Consider the following 21,378-nt stretch of genomic DNA (forward strand, 5'->3'; position numbering starts at 1 on the left):
ATGACTAGAGAGCATGATTGAGTGATCATAGATCAGGAAGGGTACATCGACAGTTTCCTGCAGTGTTACGACACCCGCTGATCGGAATCAAAAGCTAACCAAGGTGATGTATCCAAAAACCGACGAGAAGAAAAGCAGATGGAGAATGCAGAATGTAGTAGCGAAGCGAATACTCCGGTATCTCAAGGAAATCAGGTTGATGAAGCTAACCCATTCGAAGAAGTCAGATGAAAATTTCGGAATCCAATAATTTACGATTAAGGTGGAATGTTAGAATGCAGTCATAAAATTATTGTCTAATAGTAAACCATGAACTCAATAAACATTCTTCCGGTTCATTCGTTATCCAAAGCTCGTCTGAGTGAGATATAGTTATTCAAACTTCAAGCACTTTTGGACGAAGATGCAACAACAGCTCGCGAATCAATTGATGTGACTCAAGAAACCATCTCCATACGTTTGAAGGCCATGGGAAACACCCAGAAACCATTAACAGTGAACGCCGCCGACAACAAATGATTCAATCGAGCTTTGGATAAGCTTTGGATGTGTGAGTAATTTTTGTGCACGATGCAAAAAAATGTAGCTAACCTGTAATATACCGTTCTGAATCATATTTCGGACACATTGTTCTAATGTCTTGAAATGATGATAGGGTAAATGATCTTGGTTCGTCCAGTCGAAAATATGATCATGGTTTGCCCACTTTTTTGAATGCTCTAATTCAGCGCTCCTGTGTCAAATAAGGCCTTCGAATGTTTCGAAACATATAAATGAAATTGCCTTTTACATGATTTATAGTAGTTTGATAGTATATTTTTACGAAATCACATGTTTTAAAGGATTATAAAATACACCTTCTATTTGTGTCAATGCGCCCCTCATTCGAGCTAACTTTTAATCGATCACCAGATGATTATTTGGCACGTATTCAGACCTTTTCTGGATTACAACACTTATAAATATTGTAAGCATCATGCTTGCTCACCATTTGTATCGGATTTACATAGCTAAACCATTAAATTAACGCATTTTTATGAACTCAATTCCGATCATGAGTTGTCCAATTCAATGTTGTTTTGTCCACATGATTTCTATGGCAACCGCTTGGCGCGCTGCAGTTTGTTTATGTTTGTTTATGGTGTGCTTTGCGCATAGCAGAAGTATGGTTTTTCTGTGTTGATTGTGTTGAGGTGAACACTTCTAAAATGCCCAAGAAAAGGCAATATTCTGAAGAAAGCCTAAATTATGAATGAATCAATATGATGACAGTAAACTCAAGCAATGATAAATGCAACATCTAATTGTGAATTCGAATGTTTTCATTCAAAAATGGAGATTTCTAAAACCGGACAAACCATGATCATTTTTTTGGGCAAACCATGATCAGAGGTGGTCAAACCATGATCAGAGGTGGTCAAACCATGATCATAATCCTTCTTCAAGGAAAATCGTTGAAAAACATAAAAATTTGAATAATTTCAACACCTTATGGTATTAGCAACTAGAGACTTGGGGCTTTTCAACAAACCCAAACTCGTATCGATTATGTGTGATTTTCATGAAGAAAAATCGATTTGCATTTACTAGTTGCGTAAAAACACCCCAAATTGGACAAACCAAGATCATTTACCCTATAACTATAAAACTGATGATATAACTATAAAATTAATATCACAATTTCTTCTTTAGAGTAATTCCTTGGTTTCACTATCATTTCATATAAGAACTACATTTGAATTATGACAAAAATTTGATTTTTTTATAAATAGTGCCCAAAGTTGGATTTTTATTCGCTTCATTTGAAAAGCATTCGACGAAGTTCGATGATTTTTTTATGTTTTCAATCAAATAGGTACCAAAGTAGAAAGCTTAAAAGCATATTAAACTAATTTATTAAAAATATCAACCAAATAATACATGTGCATAAAGTTTAGATCTGTTTTCTGCATCGTATGCCTTAAACGTCCGAAATATGATTCAGAACAGTATGTCAAACCACGTTGAACTCAAACATCGATACATGCATAAGTGATAGATAAGAGAGAGAGAGAGAGAGAGAGAGAGAGAGAGAAACGAATTCATTTTGAGGGGAATCACATCAATATACATTGAAGTTTATTTGAAGAGACGAATGAAATGAGATAGTCGAGTCGCAGAGTTAGATAGCAACTAAACGCCCGAATGACTGTTGAGTCATGTTGACGGAGAAACTGCAGGAAGAAGCCAAAACTCATTTCCAATTGAATACAAAGGTGAATTTCTTCAAAGTCCGCTGACTATCCTCAGTTGGACATGACTTTGCCGAACCCTGGTTACCACTACACATAAAAGGAGTTGACCCATTTAATGCCAAGTTTTCCAAAAAATCGAATAGCAACTTTGAAAATCTTTCATAGCTTTGGAAAGCAACCATATGATAAGTTTTTGGCATCAAATGATAGCTTAGTCTATTAGCTACCACTTATTATCAATTCCATTCAATTTTGCATAACTTTATTGACGAAAAAATCAGTTTAAAGTGACAATGTGCGGAAAGTACATAACCTCACATAACCTAACAAAAACAAAACCATATAAAATTCAAAAATATGTAAACTTTTCTACAGTATTACTTTGATAAAAGTTCACACATTGTGATGTAGAAAAAAAAACCATTGGATTGAACCTTCTGCAGAAGGTTTTGGCCAATGTTTTGTTTGGCGATTTTTCGATTTTTTGTCATTTTCCGAAGTACAAAAAAAATCTCGAAGATTGGGGTTTCTGTAACGCCAATAATCAAAATTACACGAATGAATTTGGTAAAAAAAAATTTTACAGCTCTGTCGCTAATGGGTTAGGACTGTTTCTAATTGTAAAAGGCTCAGCTCTTTTCAATAAAGAGTAGATAGTAATTCCATAGTGACGCTATTAACCCATTAACGACCAAGCTGTAAAAATTATTTTTTTGACGAAAGCCATTGTTGTATTTTCGATTATTATCGCTAAAGGAACTCCAATGTTCAAGAATTATGTTTTTCCCTTCTTCCATTTTCCGGGAAATGACTGTTCGAAAAATCGAACATTGGCCGAAACCCGCATTTTTTTTGCAAGTACAAACATACTGCAAACTAAAAGTCACTTCAATTAGCAAATATACGTTATTCATAAATGCATCAATTTTGGATTCCCGGAAGAACAAGAACGGGAGAATGGAGGTCTCTAAGTATAAATCCAAATTAATCCACCTAAGGTGAGATGTGGCATTTCTTATTTCATGTAATTTTAACTTATTACTGACAGGCTTTTTCTTTCAAACGAAAGCATATGCTGTGTTATTTTTATTGTTAACTGTGGAGAAATGTCAATGCTTAAAAACTAGTCTCTCCAATTATCCATTTCCCGAAAAAATCGAACATTTTCCAAAACCTGCAAAGTACCAGAGTACTGCTAAAAACAATGGCATAGAGGGTTGGGAGGTTATTATTCGGTCCGGCGGAAGAATATTCACCCAAACAATCTCATTAGGATCCTCGTTGCACGTATTGATCATTTACTCCAGCTCCTCCACAAAAGAAATTCTACGGGCCGCCATCACCTAATGTCGTTACGGACAAAAAATCATACAGTTTTCGATAATATTTGCTAAATTAATCGATATTTGCAAACATTCACAACTGAAAATGCAAAAAGAAATGAAAAACCTTCCGTCTTCTAAAGTAAACAAATCAAAATGCGCAGCGGATGTTAGATGTGTTGGTGTTGATTCAGCAGAAAAAAAAATGTTCGTTATGGCCAACGTTCGATTTTTCGAACACTAAATTTCCCCGGCTGTTATTTTCCTGTATGCGGCTCAATCGAATGATTTTCGCTCTATATCACAATGTATGTTCTTTTATCAGAGCAGTACTGTAGAAAACTTCACATATTTTTGTATTTTATTGGGGTTTTTAATGGAAATTGAAAACACCTTCCAAACATACTTGCTTTAAATCGAATTTATTATCCAAAAAAGTTACTCAAAATTGTATGAAATCGATATAAGTGGTAGCTAATAAATTAAGCTATCTTTTGGTGCAAAAACATTACCATAAGGTTCCTGTCCAAAGACATGAAAAATTATCAAAGTTGCTGTTCGATTTTTCGAACGCTTGGCCTAAAATGGGTTAAAGTTTTACTTCCACACTTCTTACCTGTTCGTTAATACATCTCCACCCAAGATCGTCGGTTCTGTCGCACTCGTACGTTTCTCCAAGCAGCGGATTGAATGGTTTGCCAGTACGATTACTGGTAGTCGAGTAGCTCGAGACGGTAAATGCTGTTACGTACGCTAGTTGCTCACAGGTATCCTTGCATTGGGCTGCTTTGTCTAGAATCTCGGAGTACTCAAAATCCTCAGTTAGTCTACGGGAGAAATCCGATAATTAAACAAATTAAATCTTTTACAAACGAAAATAATTACCTTTGGAGCATCGACAGCGGCTCGTTAAAGTTCACAGGCATCGGAATCTTCGATAAATCCTTACCGATACAGTTCTTGATGATTGACCATAGGTTTAGTGGATAGTTGGGTTTCTCTGGAACGCGTGTTCGTCGTTTTCGTGCAACTTTTGTAGACTGGTTATTATTGGAGAAGGTTGGTGTTAGTGCTTGACTGCTATTTACAGATATCCTATCCGTTACGTCCATATTGTCTAAATTATCCGTGACTACTAATACCTAGAGTGTAAAAACGAAAAATATATGTTTTAGTCGTTCGCAGATTATTAATTAAAAAGATTCATGTTTGTTTCCAAAATAGAAAGGCATTGATGTGCAATTTGCTGATCATAATGGAAACTTACTTGCTGTGTTTCGCTATTGCCTTCTTCGCCTTCTGAGGAGCTACCCGTTGCATCATTCGAATTGCGACGATGATGAGCGACCGGAATTTTCAGTATGAACGAACTGTCCTCCTGTGAAGCAACAGAACCACCTTCCTCTTGTGCGTCATAGAACTCATTGTCTTCGTCGTCGGAGGCGGAAGTAGCTGCGTCTGTCTCGGGAAGAAATAATTATGGAGATAAGATGAGTGACATCATACGTAACAAGTCTGGACGAAAAAGCGACATACTGTCTCGCGTAATCTCGTGAGTAGAACAGACATCGATTGTATTTCTCTTTTTCAGCCTTATTATTATGTAAGAAACAGAATATAGTACCATGAAACTCAGCAATCGAAAAATCGTGAATTCATTGCATCATGCACGTTTCATGTAAACCAATGTGGCAATGAACTATCAATTTGCACCTTGTTTGTGTGTTTGTGTGATAGTGACTAAACCAAGTTAAAGTTGTCACTATCGCTTAAACACAACTGAGAGTAGAATTCCGATACAGCTGTACGCGCTAACGAACACGACTCGGTACACAAACATCCAGTGTGTAAGCGTTCAAAGTATGATCAAGTAACGATTTGATGAACCCAAATTCAATAAAAGACAACGAAAGCGGACGGTTCATTGATAAACAACCGTAAAGTATGAAGTATGAATAACGAGTCTGCCTTGCCCACAGATCACAAGACAATTGAATGAGAATTGTTGTGAGAATCTGAAACGTTCTGAAGTCAGGATAATTGATTACAATGTGCCATGCAGCCCGTATGAATAACTAATTCGAAAATATTTTGCAGAACGTTTTTTGATCAAGATTTTTTGTTGCTTTTCTAGCGGCTTTCGACTTTTAAGTTCATTCGCTTGTAGCCCTGGGAGTGAAAATTGAAAAGATTGGAATTAAACATACAATCGTTAGGCTAGATGGTGAACCCGTAACTCATTTAGCTACGAAGACTCCCTGATCATGACCTTCAGGTTTGAATTATTGGACCTCTTTCCAGATTGATAACAAATATAATAGAAGACAACAGGAACAGCGATTTTGTAACTAAGTCATAATATCACACGAAAATATAAAAGATTGTTCAAATCAATTTTATTAAAAAATAATAACATAAGGGATATCAATTTCCCCCGTGACGGTGTGAGCAAGAACATGAAATGATTTGCTAGAATGATAATACAGTTTGAAAAATATGCCTATTTGAAAATAAAATAAGAAATGACGAACGACACAGGCGAATGTAATCATTCAGATAGTGGACTACATTGTTGTAAAACAGACTTCTTTATTGTAAGAATGTGTGTAAACAAAACGTAAACACTTGTTCCGGAAAACCATGATGTATTTGATTCGATCATAGTTCTTCTGCCACAACGCAACTATCCTTCACGATATTAACCCCACAACTCGAACGATTCATAAAGTGAACAAGGTTGCGACACTGACATTGGCCACATCAAGCGAACTAACCTTGTGCATTCATTCATCGGCGGTGAGTGAGTGGAATTGCTGCAGTCGGGGGAACCAAACGTTGAAATAATGCTCAAAATAAATATAAACACAGCACCGAATCACGCAACCTCTCTGATTATCGCCCCGACAAAACAAAAAAGTAATGCGTTCGTTGTATTTGACTTTTTACGTTTCGCTTATCTATTCGTAGTGTGCGGTTAGTAACTGTGTTATTTGGTGGCACTGCATCATATGAACTTGATGCAACAGCTAGACGTGTGTTTGTCAGGTCAGGTATGGGGCTGTCCACATACCACGTGGACAGAAAAACTACGATTTCAGACACCCCCCTCCCCCACCGTGGACAAACATGGACATTGTCTATACCCCTCCCCCTGTTGTCCACGTGGATATTTCTCCATTTCTTGGAAAAAATAATCGTAAAAATAGCTGAATTGCGCCTAAATTTAAGTTTATGTTTGTTTCTATTCTCTACCCTTAGAAAAATCCTCGGTCGAAAACTACTAAATACATTTGGTAATGCAAAATTAGTAGAATGTACAAATTTTTTGTACATATTGTCAACAAACCCGCATCCCTACCAGAGATTAGTATATTTTACTCGATAACATTAGTAAGCTTGGATATTGTCATATCTGAAAATTGGTGAAAAAAGCGCGTATTAACCATTTTCATTGTTCCCATAAGGCAATACGGAGGTATAATAAGGATATAATTCTGATACGTGCATTTTCGGCGAGAAAATGTAGCCGATATTGGGCTTCCGAATCATGGTTCTGCTTGACATATGTGTTTATTAGTACGGTCGAAAATGACTATAGATTGGTAGTATTTACCAAAAAATTCGTTATATTTACTAATTATTTCTCTCAGTGTATTATATGTTTGTACATTAGAAACATGTGAACATAATCAACAGAGGCAATTTCTTCTCAATTCTTTGACAGCTTTGGAGGACAACAACTCGTGAAGCTATTCGTATTGCTGTTTGTTTCCTTCCAAATTTCATTTACCATGTGATCACGTTATAAAACATAATATTTACGTTATAGCAAAACATCACATGTAAATCTAATCTCGGACATTTTCCATCATAAACCGACGCAAACTGGCTGAACTGTGAGTTTTCAAGAGAATAAGACAATGAAATCAAGTGCTTCGTAGTTGGAATACCATGATTGAAAATCATAACATGTATAAGGATATAAACATGTTGTGTTGTGCTATGTAGTTTTGGCGAGTTCAACCCTAAAATTGCCGATCATTCATCATTCTTCATGCAACTTGCAGAATTTATCATCGCAGAACTTCTTTGTTTTCTCGTTAAAAAATTGTGTCCAATGAGTCGAAATTCTTTTTTTTATCACGTTTATTTATTTATTTAGGTTCATTAGCATTTTATCGTGTACATGTCACATTTTTTCTGTCAAATCTATAAATAGCGCATGACACAGTTGCCATATTAGGTGTAAGAGTATTCCTTTTATACCATTGCATATGGTACATTATACAATAGCCATTAAGGCGTAAGAGTACTCTATGTGTTCTTCCATTGTCCAGCTGGACCACCGGACAGCGGACACAGTTAATATGATCATTGTTGTGTTATTAATAAAACAACAGCCCGATGTTTCTTGCAGAGCAGTGCAGTTGTAAGGATGAATCGATCTTATTTCGGCCGTGGATCTCCATCGCTGATAATTGTTGCGTGGACGTAGTTATTCTGTTACAACACAAAGATGGTCAATTGAGGACCCTGAGTTTTAAACTCGATCAATCGCTTACTAAGCGAACGCGCAACCAAAATTTTTGACCTTCAATATTTTTTTATTGGGGGTCTAAACAAGTGTTGAACAAAAATTGCAATATCTGATAATAGCGGGTAGACTATCACATCCTAGTCAAACTCTAAAAATTTTTGGAGGGGCTTCCAAAGAAATATGAGGTTTGGCATTATTCTGGAAGAGGACGCCTTGGCCAATTCTGAACGTTTGTTCTAGATTGACGATTTTGCTTCGTTTAGTTACGAATAGTGCTTGTTGAAGTTTATCGATTGGATGTTTGGTAGAAGCTTATAATGCAGATTATTTTTTCTATCTTACTAGACACAAAGAATGACTTTCTGCAGGTGAAGATCGATTTTGGAGATATCTAATGATGGTTCATTTCGCTCACCTCAAAGATTTTTTTTTCGCTCAACATTGTTGTAAAGGATAATATTTTTCTTCGCCTGACACTATTTGCTTCAAACTGCGAGTTTTCATTGCATTTATGAAGCGAATTGTTGATGGAGATACGATCCATTCCATGTTTTCGGTCAATAGGTGTAGAACTCATACATTGTAGCGTTTCTTAATCTAGTTTCACCAGGTGCTCATGAACATAGATACTTGTAAGGAACCTGCTAATTGATATGTCGTATACCGAGGATTATTCTTCATCAGCGTCTCGATTCGATTATCATCAGTTGCGCACCCAAACTTGCTGGACTACCCAATAACTAGAAGCGTATTCCACAAAATATTATAATTCACCGAAGAAGAGCATCGCTGCTAGGAAGACTTCTCTAAAGATAGGTCCCCGTGAATGAATTTGTTGTTCGAGTTCTTGAATAACATAAACGAAGCGGTTTTTACATTGAGAGCGGAAACTGAATCGAAACATCGAAAACAATGTCATGTTTTATTAATATTATAACATTTCAACATGCTTTAGTTGTATCTGAATCCTGCCGATAATAGCGTCCCAATTCTGATGGATAATGATAACGTAAGATTCTTTAAAATCAATTAAAACAAATCGATAGCCCTCAGCTCATGTGCGATACTCTCTGAATACAAATTTCGGCAAAAACTTCAACGATATGTAGAAATATAGAATTTCCACCGCGCAGTGCTATTAGTCAGCAGAAATACGTATAGATTTGCTTGCAATGCAGAATATTTTTCTTATATTGTTGAACACAGATATATATTTGTTTTTCAAACTATTTATTAGTGTCCACGTGGATGTGATATAGACCCCCTCCCCCCTCACCGTGGACAAACGTGTACATTTTTGTAACCCCTACCCCCCCTAAAGTTGTCCACGTGGTATGTGGACAGCCCCTATGTAGAAATCGCAACTATGCCACTTTTACGACACATGTTGATCGTCAAGGGTCGTTGTTTATCTCACTGTCTGAATAACGCACATTACTAATGTTATGCGTCAATTGTAATCAACACAAACATTTTTGATCAATTCGATTCTTTTCCTATTCAATTTGACATCGGAAATTGTAAAACTTTCAATTAATATAATAACTGGTTTCAATATGTTCATCGAGTGGTGTTAGACGTCACGACAACATTTCGTTTCAAATTCGTCTCTTCATTCGTAAGAGATTTATAGGGGATATATATGAAAATAATGACTAGAGAAATTTTACCAATGTTTAAAAAGTCATCCCTTTTTGAGAACTATAATTGGAATGGAATAACATCGAAATAAATATATTTTTCGAAAAGGGAAGACTATATGAACATCGACCGAATTTTGCTACTCTCATTCTCTTGTATATCCCCTGTACATGATTCATCATAGATGTACTACGATTTGGAAAAGTAGTCAATAACGAACCGCTTGTACCGAAATTAATGATGCGCCCGCATCCATCGAAGAACACGAAAAAATGCCATCAACATCACCGAAGAAACACTGCGCCTACGGGACGTGTTGTGCCTGCCAGACTGCTTGTGGGTATCACGAAGCGAAGGATCATGTGGAAACCAAACATAGACAGATTCGTGCCTATTTCAACTGCACTGCCTGATTGACATGAGCAGTTGCCCTCGAATACCTCGCAATGTTAGAGGGAGCGTACCCAGAGCTTAATCATTGAATCGGGAAGCTAGATCAACAACCGTGCGGGGCAAAAGTGCGCATTGGCCGTTTTGAAGCAGACGAGCATAAAATTTCGACAACAGTGTACAACAGTGTCTTTTGATACATTATCGCACCAGCAGCTCAAACATATAAACAAGATACATCTCATGAACGTTATGAGGTATAGAGGCATAGAGAGTTTTGTGATGTTTTGATCTAATTTTTCCAGTTTTGGAGATGACGATTAACTTACCAAAAATATCTGTCAAGGAAACCTTCATTCTATAGTAGATGATAGTGCGTATTCGTTTTTGTGAAAAAGTTCAAGAGCTTTTTTTAAAAATTCGATTAGTTCAAAAATCGTTTGTGGGGCAAAGGTGCGCAGTGGCTGTGGAGCAATAGTTCGCATCAGAGTTTTGCCCTGAAAAAAAAATTATAAAATGTTTTCAATCAAATTTTGAACGGGATCCAAAATAAGAAAACTGATTTGAAGAAATGCACTCTAGAAATGCTCAAATGGCCCGACAGAGATTGGGATTCTAGCTTCATGAGCATCTAGCTAGCATCATCTGTCTCTTCGAACCCCACAACTGCGCTCCAAATCAAAGCGTCGGAATCCTCAGAACCGAAATCCGATGAGGAAGAAAAATAAACAATTGCTTAAAAATAATACAAAATGAATTTCAAATGAAAAATGTTTTTATTTTCACCATGCATTCAATTCAATAACGGTTATGTTTCGTTTATGTTTTTGTTTTCACAATGAACTTCAAATATTGTTTTTTTTTCAACAATGAGTTTCAAATGAATCAAGTGAAGGTAACTATGTATTTAGAAACTTGAGCTATATTAATAGAAATGATTTGGTGTCCGTTCCTCACGATTTATCTCAAAAACGGAGCAACGGATTTAAACAGTCAGTATCAGGATTGATGCGTCTTAGTCTGCATCGGGTTTATATGTCAAAAAAGAAATTATATACCGCTAGTATAGATTATGTACATAAAAATAATTTCTGTGGGAACTTGAGTGTACGAAATAATTCATATCAATATATCAATTCTGGGTGGGACGAAGTTCGCCGGGTTAGCTAGTTTGTTAATAAAAACGAATTCGGTTTCAAATGTTGGACGTTTTCGGATATCTTATATTGTCAGTCTCCTCCCTCCCAAAAATTTCCATGTGGTATGTTCGACCATAGTAATGATAAAGCATTTATTTTTGTTACAAGTTACCTCAGAAGTACAATTCAATAAGTGCGCACTTTTGCCCCGTACGGTGCGCACCTTTGCCCCCACAATGGGGCAAAAGTACGCATTTGTCATTTTGTATTAAAATAGGTTTTTGTCTAACTGCAAGCAAAATTCGAGAAATTCTTGTATTACGTTTCGAAGGGAATATATATATATATATATATATATATATATATATATATATATATATATATATATATATATATATATATATATATATATATATATATATATATATATATATATATATATATATATATATATAAGTTATCGCCAGGCCCATATAATCAAACCAGCAACCATACCCACGGCATAAGACGTGCTGTGACTGTAAACAACGGAACCGGATCGCAGCAGAGACCAACCGCGGAGGCATCAAATTGCCGATGCCGATTCAACATCTCTCCAAGTAATAATGATTTCCAACTCGTATTGTACCAAAAGAAATTGAATAAAGATTCAGATTAAATTAGTGAGCCGACGAGAACAGTCGCGTTTTCCTTTTTAGCTTTAGCTTAGTTTAGTTAGTCTTTTTTAAAAACTCCACTTCCTCACATGGGAAGTTAAGTGGCGCAGTCGGTAGGATTAGTTAGCGCCCCGTGTTGAGTGTTTAGTGAAAGTGTTCCCTGAGTGCATATCAGATACAAAACGCAGCAGCTGACACATCACGGAGCTAACGACCTGCTTCTACATAAAAAGAACCCAAAGGATATGGGACCATTTCTTTTTCTAAGGTAAGAATTTTATTTTATTTAAATAAATAAGAAAAATAAAAAGTGAAATAAAACAATACATACCAATCTCTCAATTACGATTTAACTATCTATCAAGTGCCAAAATAATTAAAGAGTTTATTCTATTAAATAAATAAGAGATATAAGTGAAATAAAATACTTCCAAAAGAACAATAAGTACACCGTAAAATAGTGATTTGATTATTTACTTTTATCAAGTGCGGAATTAATTAAAGTAAAAATGGATGCGCATATTGCAGAATTGCAACAAGCCATCATGGACCGAGATGATCAAATTCAACAGCTTCAGCTTGAGATACAACGCGCCGTTGAAGCAGTACGCGCTACTCAACATGCCGCCCCACAAATTGTTGCTCCGCAAGCAGCACAAATTATTCAACATCAACCTGAACCTGTGAACGTTCAAAACGATGTTGCCAACAATTTTGCCAGAACAGAAACAATCATAAAATCTTTGCAAACACCACAAATCATAAGGGACATCGCTTGTTTCGATGGAAACCCAGTGAAACTGCACAGTTTCATCAAATGCATCGACAATTTAATTCCACTTCTGGCCGAAGCTAGAAATTCCCCTATATTTCAAGTCTGGATGCAAGCCATCCGTAGCAAAATAATAGGAGATGCCGATACCGTTCTGGAAATTTACGGCACCTCGACAGATTGGGACGATATTAAAAACACATTGATTACACATTATAGCGATAAGCGTGACGAAATTTCCCTCACGCGGGATTTATTTAAATCGAACCAGAGCACTACCGTAGAATAATTTTATAGTCGGATTTCTCATTCAATTTCACTGCTAGTGAATCTTCTCAATTTGAACGAAAATAATGCTGACGTGAAAGCAGCGAAAAATTCATTTTATCAAGAATTAGGTCTAAAAGTATTTTTGGCAGGTTTAAAGGATCCACTTGGACCAATCATAAGAGCGCAATGTCCAAAAACACTAAAGAATGGTTTCAACCTGTTAAAGTTGTCGAGGAACCAAACGTATGAAGACGATAAAAATAGGAAACTACATAAAACAAAAATGCGTAGAATAAGGAAGTAATAAAATGAACTCTAATCTATTTTTCTATTTTAGGATATGGACCGCCGTCCGAACTCTCTTATTTCTCGTTTTAGTATCTGGAACTATGGGCAGGCAACCTACCATACAAATAATGGAACTTAGTCACAATCCAGGTCTGCTAGCAATAGCATCAGGTAAAAACTACATCAAAGATGGGGAACACAAAATTTACCACATCATAGATTTCGAAATTTATCACCCCACTTTGATAACGATAAAAAATATGATCGACGAAATAAAGAATATTTGCAATACATCGGAATTGAACGAAATTATCCTTTCAAAATTTAATAATCTTAACTATCTTTATCAGAGCCTTCAGAATAAACCACGACCCAAAAGAGGATTATTGAATTTTGTGGGAAGCGGAATAAGATTTATCACCGGAAACTTGGATAACGAAGATTACAATGAAATTATTAAAGATTTGGAGGAGCTAAGAATTAAAGGCAATCAACTTATCAATGAAAATAACAAACAAGCCAAGATAAATTATCAATTGAATAACAGAATAGATACAATTATAAAACAAATTAATAAACAGCAAGAAATCATTGTCAAAAATTTCAATCAGGCTCGTATGGATAACACAGCAAAACAAATACAAATAATCAAAGATGTAATGAAAACCAACATGTTACTAGATAACTTAATCTCACATTTCAAGGACATAGCAGAGTCGATTCATTTAGCAAAACTTAACATTGTCTCGAAACATATCCTCCACCCAGAAGAACTTTTGTTTTCAATAGAAAGATTAGAAGAAAAAGGCATAGAAATCAAAAATATAGAGCAAGCTTACGACTTCCTTGAAATATCTGCATTTTTTAATTCATCTGAACTGATATTTGTAGTCAAGATACCTTCTCTTCAAAATGTAACATATAGTAATTTGATACTAGAAACCTTACCAGTTGGAAACAAGATATTGAACATACCAGCAAACAAAGCAATGACGAGCGAGATAGGAACTTACTTCATCACGAGAGAATGTCAGCAGATCGAGCAGAACAACATTTGTAACGAAGACATGCTCCTAAACTACAGCGATGATAAATGCTTCTCAAAAATATTACGAGGATTTACTGGAAATTGTACGTTTGAAAAATATGAACGGAAAAATGAAATCAAGCTTCTAACTGATCACCATGTCGTTTTAAAATCTATGATTCCTCTGGAAATCAAAACAAACTGCGGAATTACTGATAGAAATTTATCTGGATTATTTTTGATTGAGTTTCACAACTGCAGCATCGAGGTGAACAAAACAACATTTACAAACACAGAAATAATCAGAAACGAAATTCCAATAATACTCCCTTTCGATGGTTTGAAAATCGAAGTACAAATTACCCAAAACCAGACCGCTATTGAAGATCTACACATTATCAACAGAAATCATCTGGATTCATTGGTGGAAAGCTATAAAACTCACCATTTCTCATCAATGAGTTTATCTATTGTCAGTATCCTGGGAGTTATAATAATGATCGTGCTGTACTTAATAAAATCCAAAAGCATCAATATCAGAATTCTTGGAAAACCTCAACCACACGAATCTTTCTTAGATCGTTTACCAAAACCAGCAGAAAATCCCAAGTCAGCATCCGAAGAAGCTAAATCATCCTTAGTGAGCCGGGACGTCTCATTCTTACCAAAGGGAGAAGTTATCGCCAGGTCCACAAGTTATCGCCAGGCCCATATAATCAAACCAGCAACCATACCCACGGCATAAGACGTGCTGTGACTGTAAACAACGGAACCGGATCGCAGCAGAGACCAACCGCAGAGGCATCAAATTATGCCGATTCAACATCTCTCCAAGTAATAATGATTTCCAACTCGTATTGTACCAAAAGAAATTGAATAAAGATTCAGATTAAATTAGTGAGCCGACGAGAACAGTTGCGTTTTCCTTTTTAGCTTTAGCTTAGTTTAGTTAGTCTTTTTTAAAAACTCCACTTCCTCACATGGGATATATATATATATATATATATATATATATATATATATATATATATATATATATATATATATATATATATATATATATATATATATATATATATATATATATATATATATATATATATATATATATATATATATATATATATATATATATGCCCGACGCATTCCATGGTCACCACGCTCTAATTTTTGTACCAGTTGGACTTTATATGGATGTAGGTGCAAGTCCAAATGCAAAATTCGCCACAATGATGTGTTTGACAAGCCCAATTGCTGAGCATGCCGTGGAATCGAAACATTCGGGTCATCCTCCACACTGGCAGCAACAGCAGCAATATTTTCGGCCGAACGCACATTACGATGATGCACAGGTTTCACAATATCCGCTACGGATCCAGTTTGTTCGAATTTACGCACTACATTAGCGATTGTGTGCTCTGTAGGCCCTCCATGACGACCAAAATCAGTCCATAATGCTCGAAAAACATTTGCCGGTTTTTCATCATTTTTATTGTATAATTTAACAAAATTAACACGTTGTGCGACGCTAAAATAATCCATATTGTAAAATGGCAGTCATTGAACTAACGATATGACGCTTTGGTTGACAGCTATGTCAAACGGTTGTCATATATATATATATATATATATATGTATATATATATATATATATATATATATATATATATATATATATATATATATATATATATATATATATATATATATATATATGGAAGTACACGAAATCAGATTGGGTGACGACCCTATGAAAAAATTGACAATGCAAATTTCCGCTGATAATAGCGAGACCCGAAATTCCAAACGAAGTGGTTTCACACGCTCGAGTGCTTGGGTCAGCGATTAAGACCCTCCTCGATGCAATAAAATGCGCCACAATGTAGGGAACATTACGAGTTCCAAGAAAACGCGACAATTAAAAACAAGTATAATGTTCGGCAGCGATAAGATCGAGAATACCATATCGATGCACGACGTCGCATCATATTCCATAGACGGGGCATTCATCGTGGCGATGGTGATCGCCATCATTTACTACCATTGGAGGAGAAACACGAAACGACTGCGCGAACTGGAAGGGGCGCAGCGGAGGATCCGACTCGATAGTGTGAATGCTGTATAATCAAAATAATGCGAACGCTGTATAATCAAACGCACATTTTGTGCTGACATGGAGAAACAAGAAACACCCAAGTGACCTAAGCAATGTAAAATTTAAGGAAATACAGTTCAGTCTAAAACCGACCGTGAAGGAGTTAGTACTTAGTCCGAAAGCCGTGTTGGGCCACTATGGCCCAATACTAACATCTTAATTTTAACGAACAACATTTGGTGACCCCGACGTGATCGCACTTCGAGCGATCACGGACTCGCGAAAGTAATCGATTCTGATAAGTGAAGTGACATTCTATCCGCGCGCGAAAAAGTGATGCCATTGCATGGCTGTATAATCGGAAAGTGAAGTGACATTGTCTCAGCGCACGGAAGATGTTGCGCCATTAAGTGGCTGAAACCAAGAAAATGAATCTCCCATTCGCGGGAAGTATGGTGTGCCACTGCGTGGCTAAAAATTAACAAAGTGAACTTCCTACTCGCGGGAAGTATGCTGCGCCACTGCATAGTTATTACAATGCGCCACTGTGTGGCTGAAAATTGACAACGTGAATTTCCCATTCGCGGGAATCATAACATGACACTGCGTGACTGTGTGATCAATAAGTAAACTTCGCCCGTGAGCGAAGCACGGTGTGCAACTGCGTGGAAGATGTGTGATAAACACGAATTATTGTGACTGATGTGAAAAATTTGTAAAGATGAATTCTCGACATTCCAACGACCTACTGTATTCCATGTGCTACATGTATATGAGGGATACGGAGGAGAATTTGAAACAGGACCCGCGTCGTACGCGGGAAGAAGCTGCAGCGATAAAACTGATAATATCGCACATGTTCAACTTGGCGGCAGGAGCCGCGGTTATAAACAGATACGAAAGCAGATTTACCACTGAACTAAATAGATCGGCCGAAGCCATAGCCGACTATTTAGACTGGAGCATAATCAATGACCCAGCTAAGTATTTGAGTCAATCAAACAAGTAAAGCGGTTAGTAATTATCAAATCAAATAAACATGACGACAAACGAGGACGATGCCGTTGAAAGCTGGAAAAAGCAGCTAACGGCACTGGAGCAAAGCATTGCTCCGATTATCAAAGACGCATGCAAATTAGCAGAAGACGACGACGAAGTCGAAACATTACTAGTGCAACAAGAAGTACTAACAAGCTTGTACGATCAAGCTTGTGCAGTGATACTGAAAATTGAGGGCCAAACGGGGCCCTCCAAGAGACGGGATGCTCTCCTCCCCGCATATATCAAGTCCAGAGCCAGTTTGGCAAAGAGAATACGGCATGCGCAATCACAGACGAATGAACCGAGTCAGGATGAAGGTTCAAGGCAAGTACTGGATCAAACAATGATCACCGGCAATAGCAAGGCCGATTATTTACCCCGATTGGAGCTCCCGAAGTTCCGTGGGTCAGCCACCGAGTGGCTATCGTTTAAAGCCCGCTTTGAGAAGCGGATTGCGACCCTAAACGAGGATGCAAGCAAATACGCTTTCCTGGCGAAATGTTTAGAATACGAGCCCGCTCGTAACTCCTGCGAAGCACTCGAGAATTCAGGAGTGCCTTTCACTGAAGCCTGGGCCAAACTGGAAGCAAGATTCTACAAGAAACGAATCGCATATGAAGGTTACTTTTACACTCTGCTGAAAATTAAAAGGATACATAAGGCATCGCAAAGAGCGATACTAGGACTGATCGACGCTGTCGATACACTATTGTCCGCCACTCGACAAATAGCAAATGAACGGTTCCCGGAATAAATCGCCACAGAAAACGACTGCAACAGAAACCACCGCTTATAAAATGTGTAGTAGGCTATAAATATTGTGGCGCGGTATTGTATTTCAAAACAAGAATTAACCGGGCAAACGTATCGCCCCAGGCAAACGTAACGCCCCGGGCAGACGTATACCGTCCGACGCTCGCTAGAGCTCGGTCGGACATTGCTAAAGGATCGTATCCTATGTTTCAAACTAACCGGGCAATCAGTGGATCCCAGGTTTGCGTGCGAGACACCGCCGCTTCCGACGGCGGGTCGGCGGTGGACTCGGATTGCGTCATCTTGGCGGCATGGGCCGCCTCGATTCCTTATCCTCGCCAAATGGGGACTTCGTCCCCATTACATTGTCCTCAGAATAAATTTCGAAAAACGAGAACAAGAGAATAAATTTATAATAGAAATGTGAGGCACATGATGTTTTTCCCGCGCCAAATATTTCTAGCCTACTACACTTTTTCTAAGCGGTTGTTTCTGTTGCAGTTGTTTACTGTGGCGATTTATTCCGGTCACCCAAATGAACAACCTGGCGAACCAGATTGCATCGCCAATGGGTTACTAATATGCTTAGTGAAAGAACGATTGGATGAATCAACACTTTCTAAGATTGAAGAAAAGTTGGACCTCCAGCGCATTTATGTTTGGAGCGAATTCAAAATAGAATTAGAGCGGCTGGCTAACCAGATGACTTGCAAAGTGGCTGCCGAAACGGCACACTCTAGTCATCGACCCCAGCCGAAAGTCGTAGCAGCAATCGAAGGCAAAGCTGCGACCACCAAAGACAAAAGGGAAGCACAGCGGTGCTACGTTTGTCACAATGAAGGACACACAGCATTTACGTGTCCTAAATTCACGAAAATGAGCATCCCAGAACGATGGGAAACTATCAAAGCAGGGAGGCACTGCTTTAATTGCCTCATACCTGGGCACTCAACGAAGGAGTGCAAATCACAACGGAAATGCCAAATATGCAGCACGAAGCATCATACACTACTTCATCGTGGAGACTCTCCCAAGGGGGACGAGATCCAACAATTGCATCCCGAGAAGGATGTCAATCAAGCACAAGCAAGTTCAACGAAATGACTAGCTCAGGAAGAATACGTCTTTCTGGGCACAGCCATAATTCATGTTAAGGGTGAGCAGAAATGGCACCCTCTTCGATGTCTACTTGATTCAGGGAGTCAAGTAGAAACAATCACAGAAAAGGCTGCTCGAAGCCTAGGAATTCCGCAACACTCGGTAAACGTAACCATTAAAGGAGTTAGCGGACAAGCACATGTTAAAAGGGGTATCAAAACTGTGATAGCCTCTCACGCAAGCAACTACAATGAAAGTTTAGAATTGATCATAGTGCCAAAGATATTGGACGATCAACCAAGCACAGCTATTGATGAAAAGGGTATACGGATACCAGAACAATTGCACCTTGCCGATCCCCAGTTTTACAGATCGAATGAAATCGACATTCTCCTCGGAGCGAGAATATTTTTCAAAATTCTAATGCCAGGCCGGCTTAGCGTAGCCAACGGTCTTACGTATCAAGAGTCCAGCTTGGGCTGGATTGCATGTGGGACGCTACGTCACAGCAGCCCATCAACCACTGTATTGTCTGCTACAAGGTGTAGCAGAAATGAATTCGAATTCCCACAGGACGAAATGGCCAAACTCATAGAGAAGTTTTGGCGTCTTGAAGAAGCGTGCTTTCAAGACTGGGAACCAAAGCAACATGACGAATGCGAGGCGGAAAGTCACTTCCGCACAACGTTAGAGATCGCTCCCGACGGGAGATACATTACACGAATGCCCCTACGGGGGGAGCCGTCATCGTTAGGCGACTCTTATCAACAAGCATATAGAAGATTCACATCGCTTGAGCAAAGGCTCAAGCGGAATGCAGACCTGTACAAAGAGTACAGGGCATTCATGAATGAATATGAAACACTGGGACATATGGTACCAGTCACCACAGAAGACTTTCACAAAGTAAAGTATTTCATCCCTCACTCGTGTGTGGTGAAACCAGATTCAACATCCACCAAGGTTAGGGTGGTGTTCGACGCAAGTGCAAAGACGTCAACCGGAGTATCCCTGAACGATATACAAATCGTGGGACCAACCATTCAAAAGGACTTATTTGATCTGCTAATTGATTTCAAGACGCACAACGACGTGCTAGTAGCAGATATTGCAAAGATGTACAGACAAATTCACATCGCATACACAGACACTTGGTTACAATGTATTTTGTGGCGCGACAGCCCCAATGATCAATTGAAAGCGTATAGACTGACGACTGTCACATATGGTGAAGCGTCTTCATCATTCTTGGCCTGTAGGGCACTACACGAAGCAGCTGAAGATTATCGGTCGGTAAATCCGAGAATTGCCGACACCATTCAACGATCGTTCTATGTTGACAATCTAATGATTGGAGCGTCCAACGCAGATGAACTGACGGAGACGAAACGAGAAATAGAGCATGCATTGTCACTTCATGGATTTCCACTTCGAAAGTGGGCATCAAACAACGCAAGCGTACTGGAAGGAATTCCAGAGAAAGACTTGGAACCATTGATCCAAGTTGGTGACCAAGAGGTCATAAAGACATTGGGGATAGCCTGGAACCCCAAAACAGACGTGTTCCAGTTCATCAGTACGAAAAACATAGGTGAAACATACGAAGCGCTCACAAAGCGACAGATGGTCTCGAAGATTTTGAGACTGTATGACCCAATCGGATTGATACAACCTGTAATCATTACAGCTAAAATATTGATGCAAGAATTGTGGACTTATAACGTCAGCTGGGACGATGATGTTCCAGATCAAGCACTAAGCTCATGGAAGAAGTTCGAAGCTTCATTAGTGGAGCTCAGCAAGATAGAAATACCTCGGATGTCGACTCCGAGTCATACGATCGCACTAGATTTACACGGATTCAGTGACGCCTCCGAAAAGGCTTATGGATGCGTCATTTACTTACATGCAATCAACTTAAAAGGAGAAGAGAGTACGAATCTCTTATGTTCGAAATCGAGAGTGGCGCCTTTGAAGAAGGTCACTCTACCCCGTCTGGAACTCTTGGCGGCGGTACTTCTAGCAGAACTAACTGCTAAAATAAAGAGCATTCTGGCCGGTCGAATCTCGTCGGAATATTACTACAGTGATTCACAAGTAGCGCTAAGTTGGATC

The 21,378-nt window shown here is 38.2% G+C and overlaps 1 protein-coding gene across 3 annotated transcripts in view; it reads right to left on the reverse strand.

Annotated features, from left to right (window-relative positions):
* LOC129767271 (oxysterol-binding protein 1) overlaps positions 1-21,378 on the reverse strand; it is a 75,509-nt gene that overhangs the window by 4,906 nt on the left and 49,225 nt on the right. For all 3 annotated transcript variants that reach the window (XM_055767976.1, XM_055767975.1, XM_055767977.1), the window contains 3 exons: positions 4,824-5,014; positions 4,442-4,698; positions 4,173-4,383 (listed from right to left, as the gene is read on the reverse strand). In XM_055767976.1, coding sequence (XP_055623951.1) covers positions 4,173-4,383; positions 4,442-4,698; positions 4,824-5,014 — 659 coding nt within the window. The remainder of the gene's footprint in view (positions 1-4,172; positions 4,384-4,441; positions 4,699-4,823; positions 5,015-21,378) is intronic.

The sequence above is a fragment of the Toxorhynchites rutilus genome, chromosome 2 (genome assembly GCF_029784135.1).
Source record: "Toxorhynchites rutilus septentrionalis strain SRP chromosome 2, ASM2978413v1, whole genome shotgun sequence".
NCBI classification, from domain to species: Eukaryota; Metazoa; Arthropoda; class Insecta; order Diptera; family Culicidae; genus Toxorhynchites; species Toxorhynchites rutilus.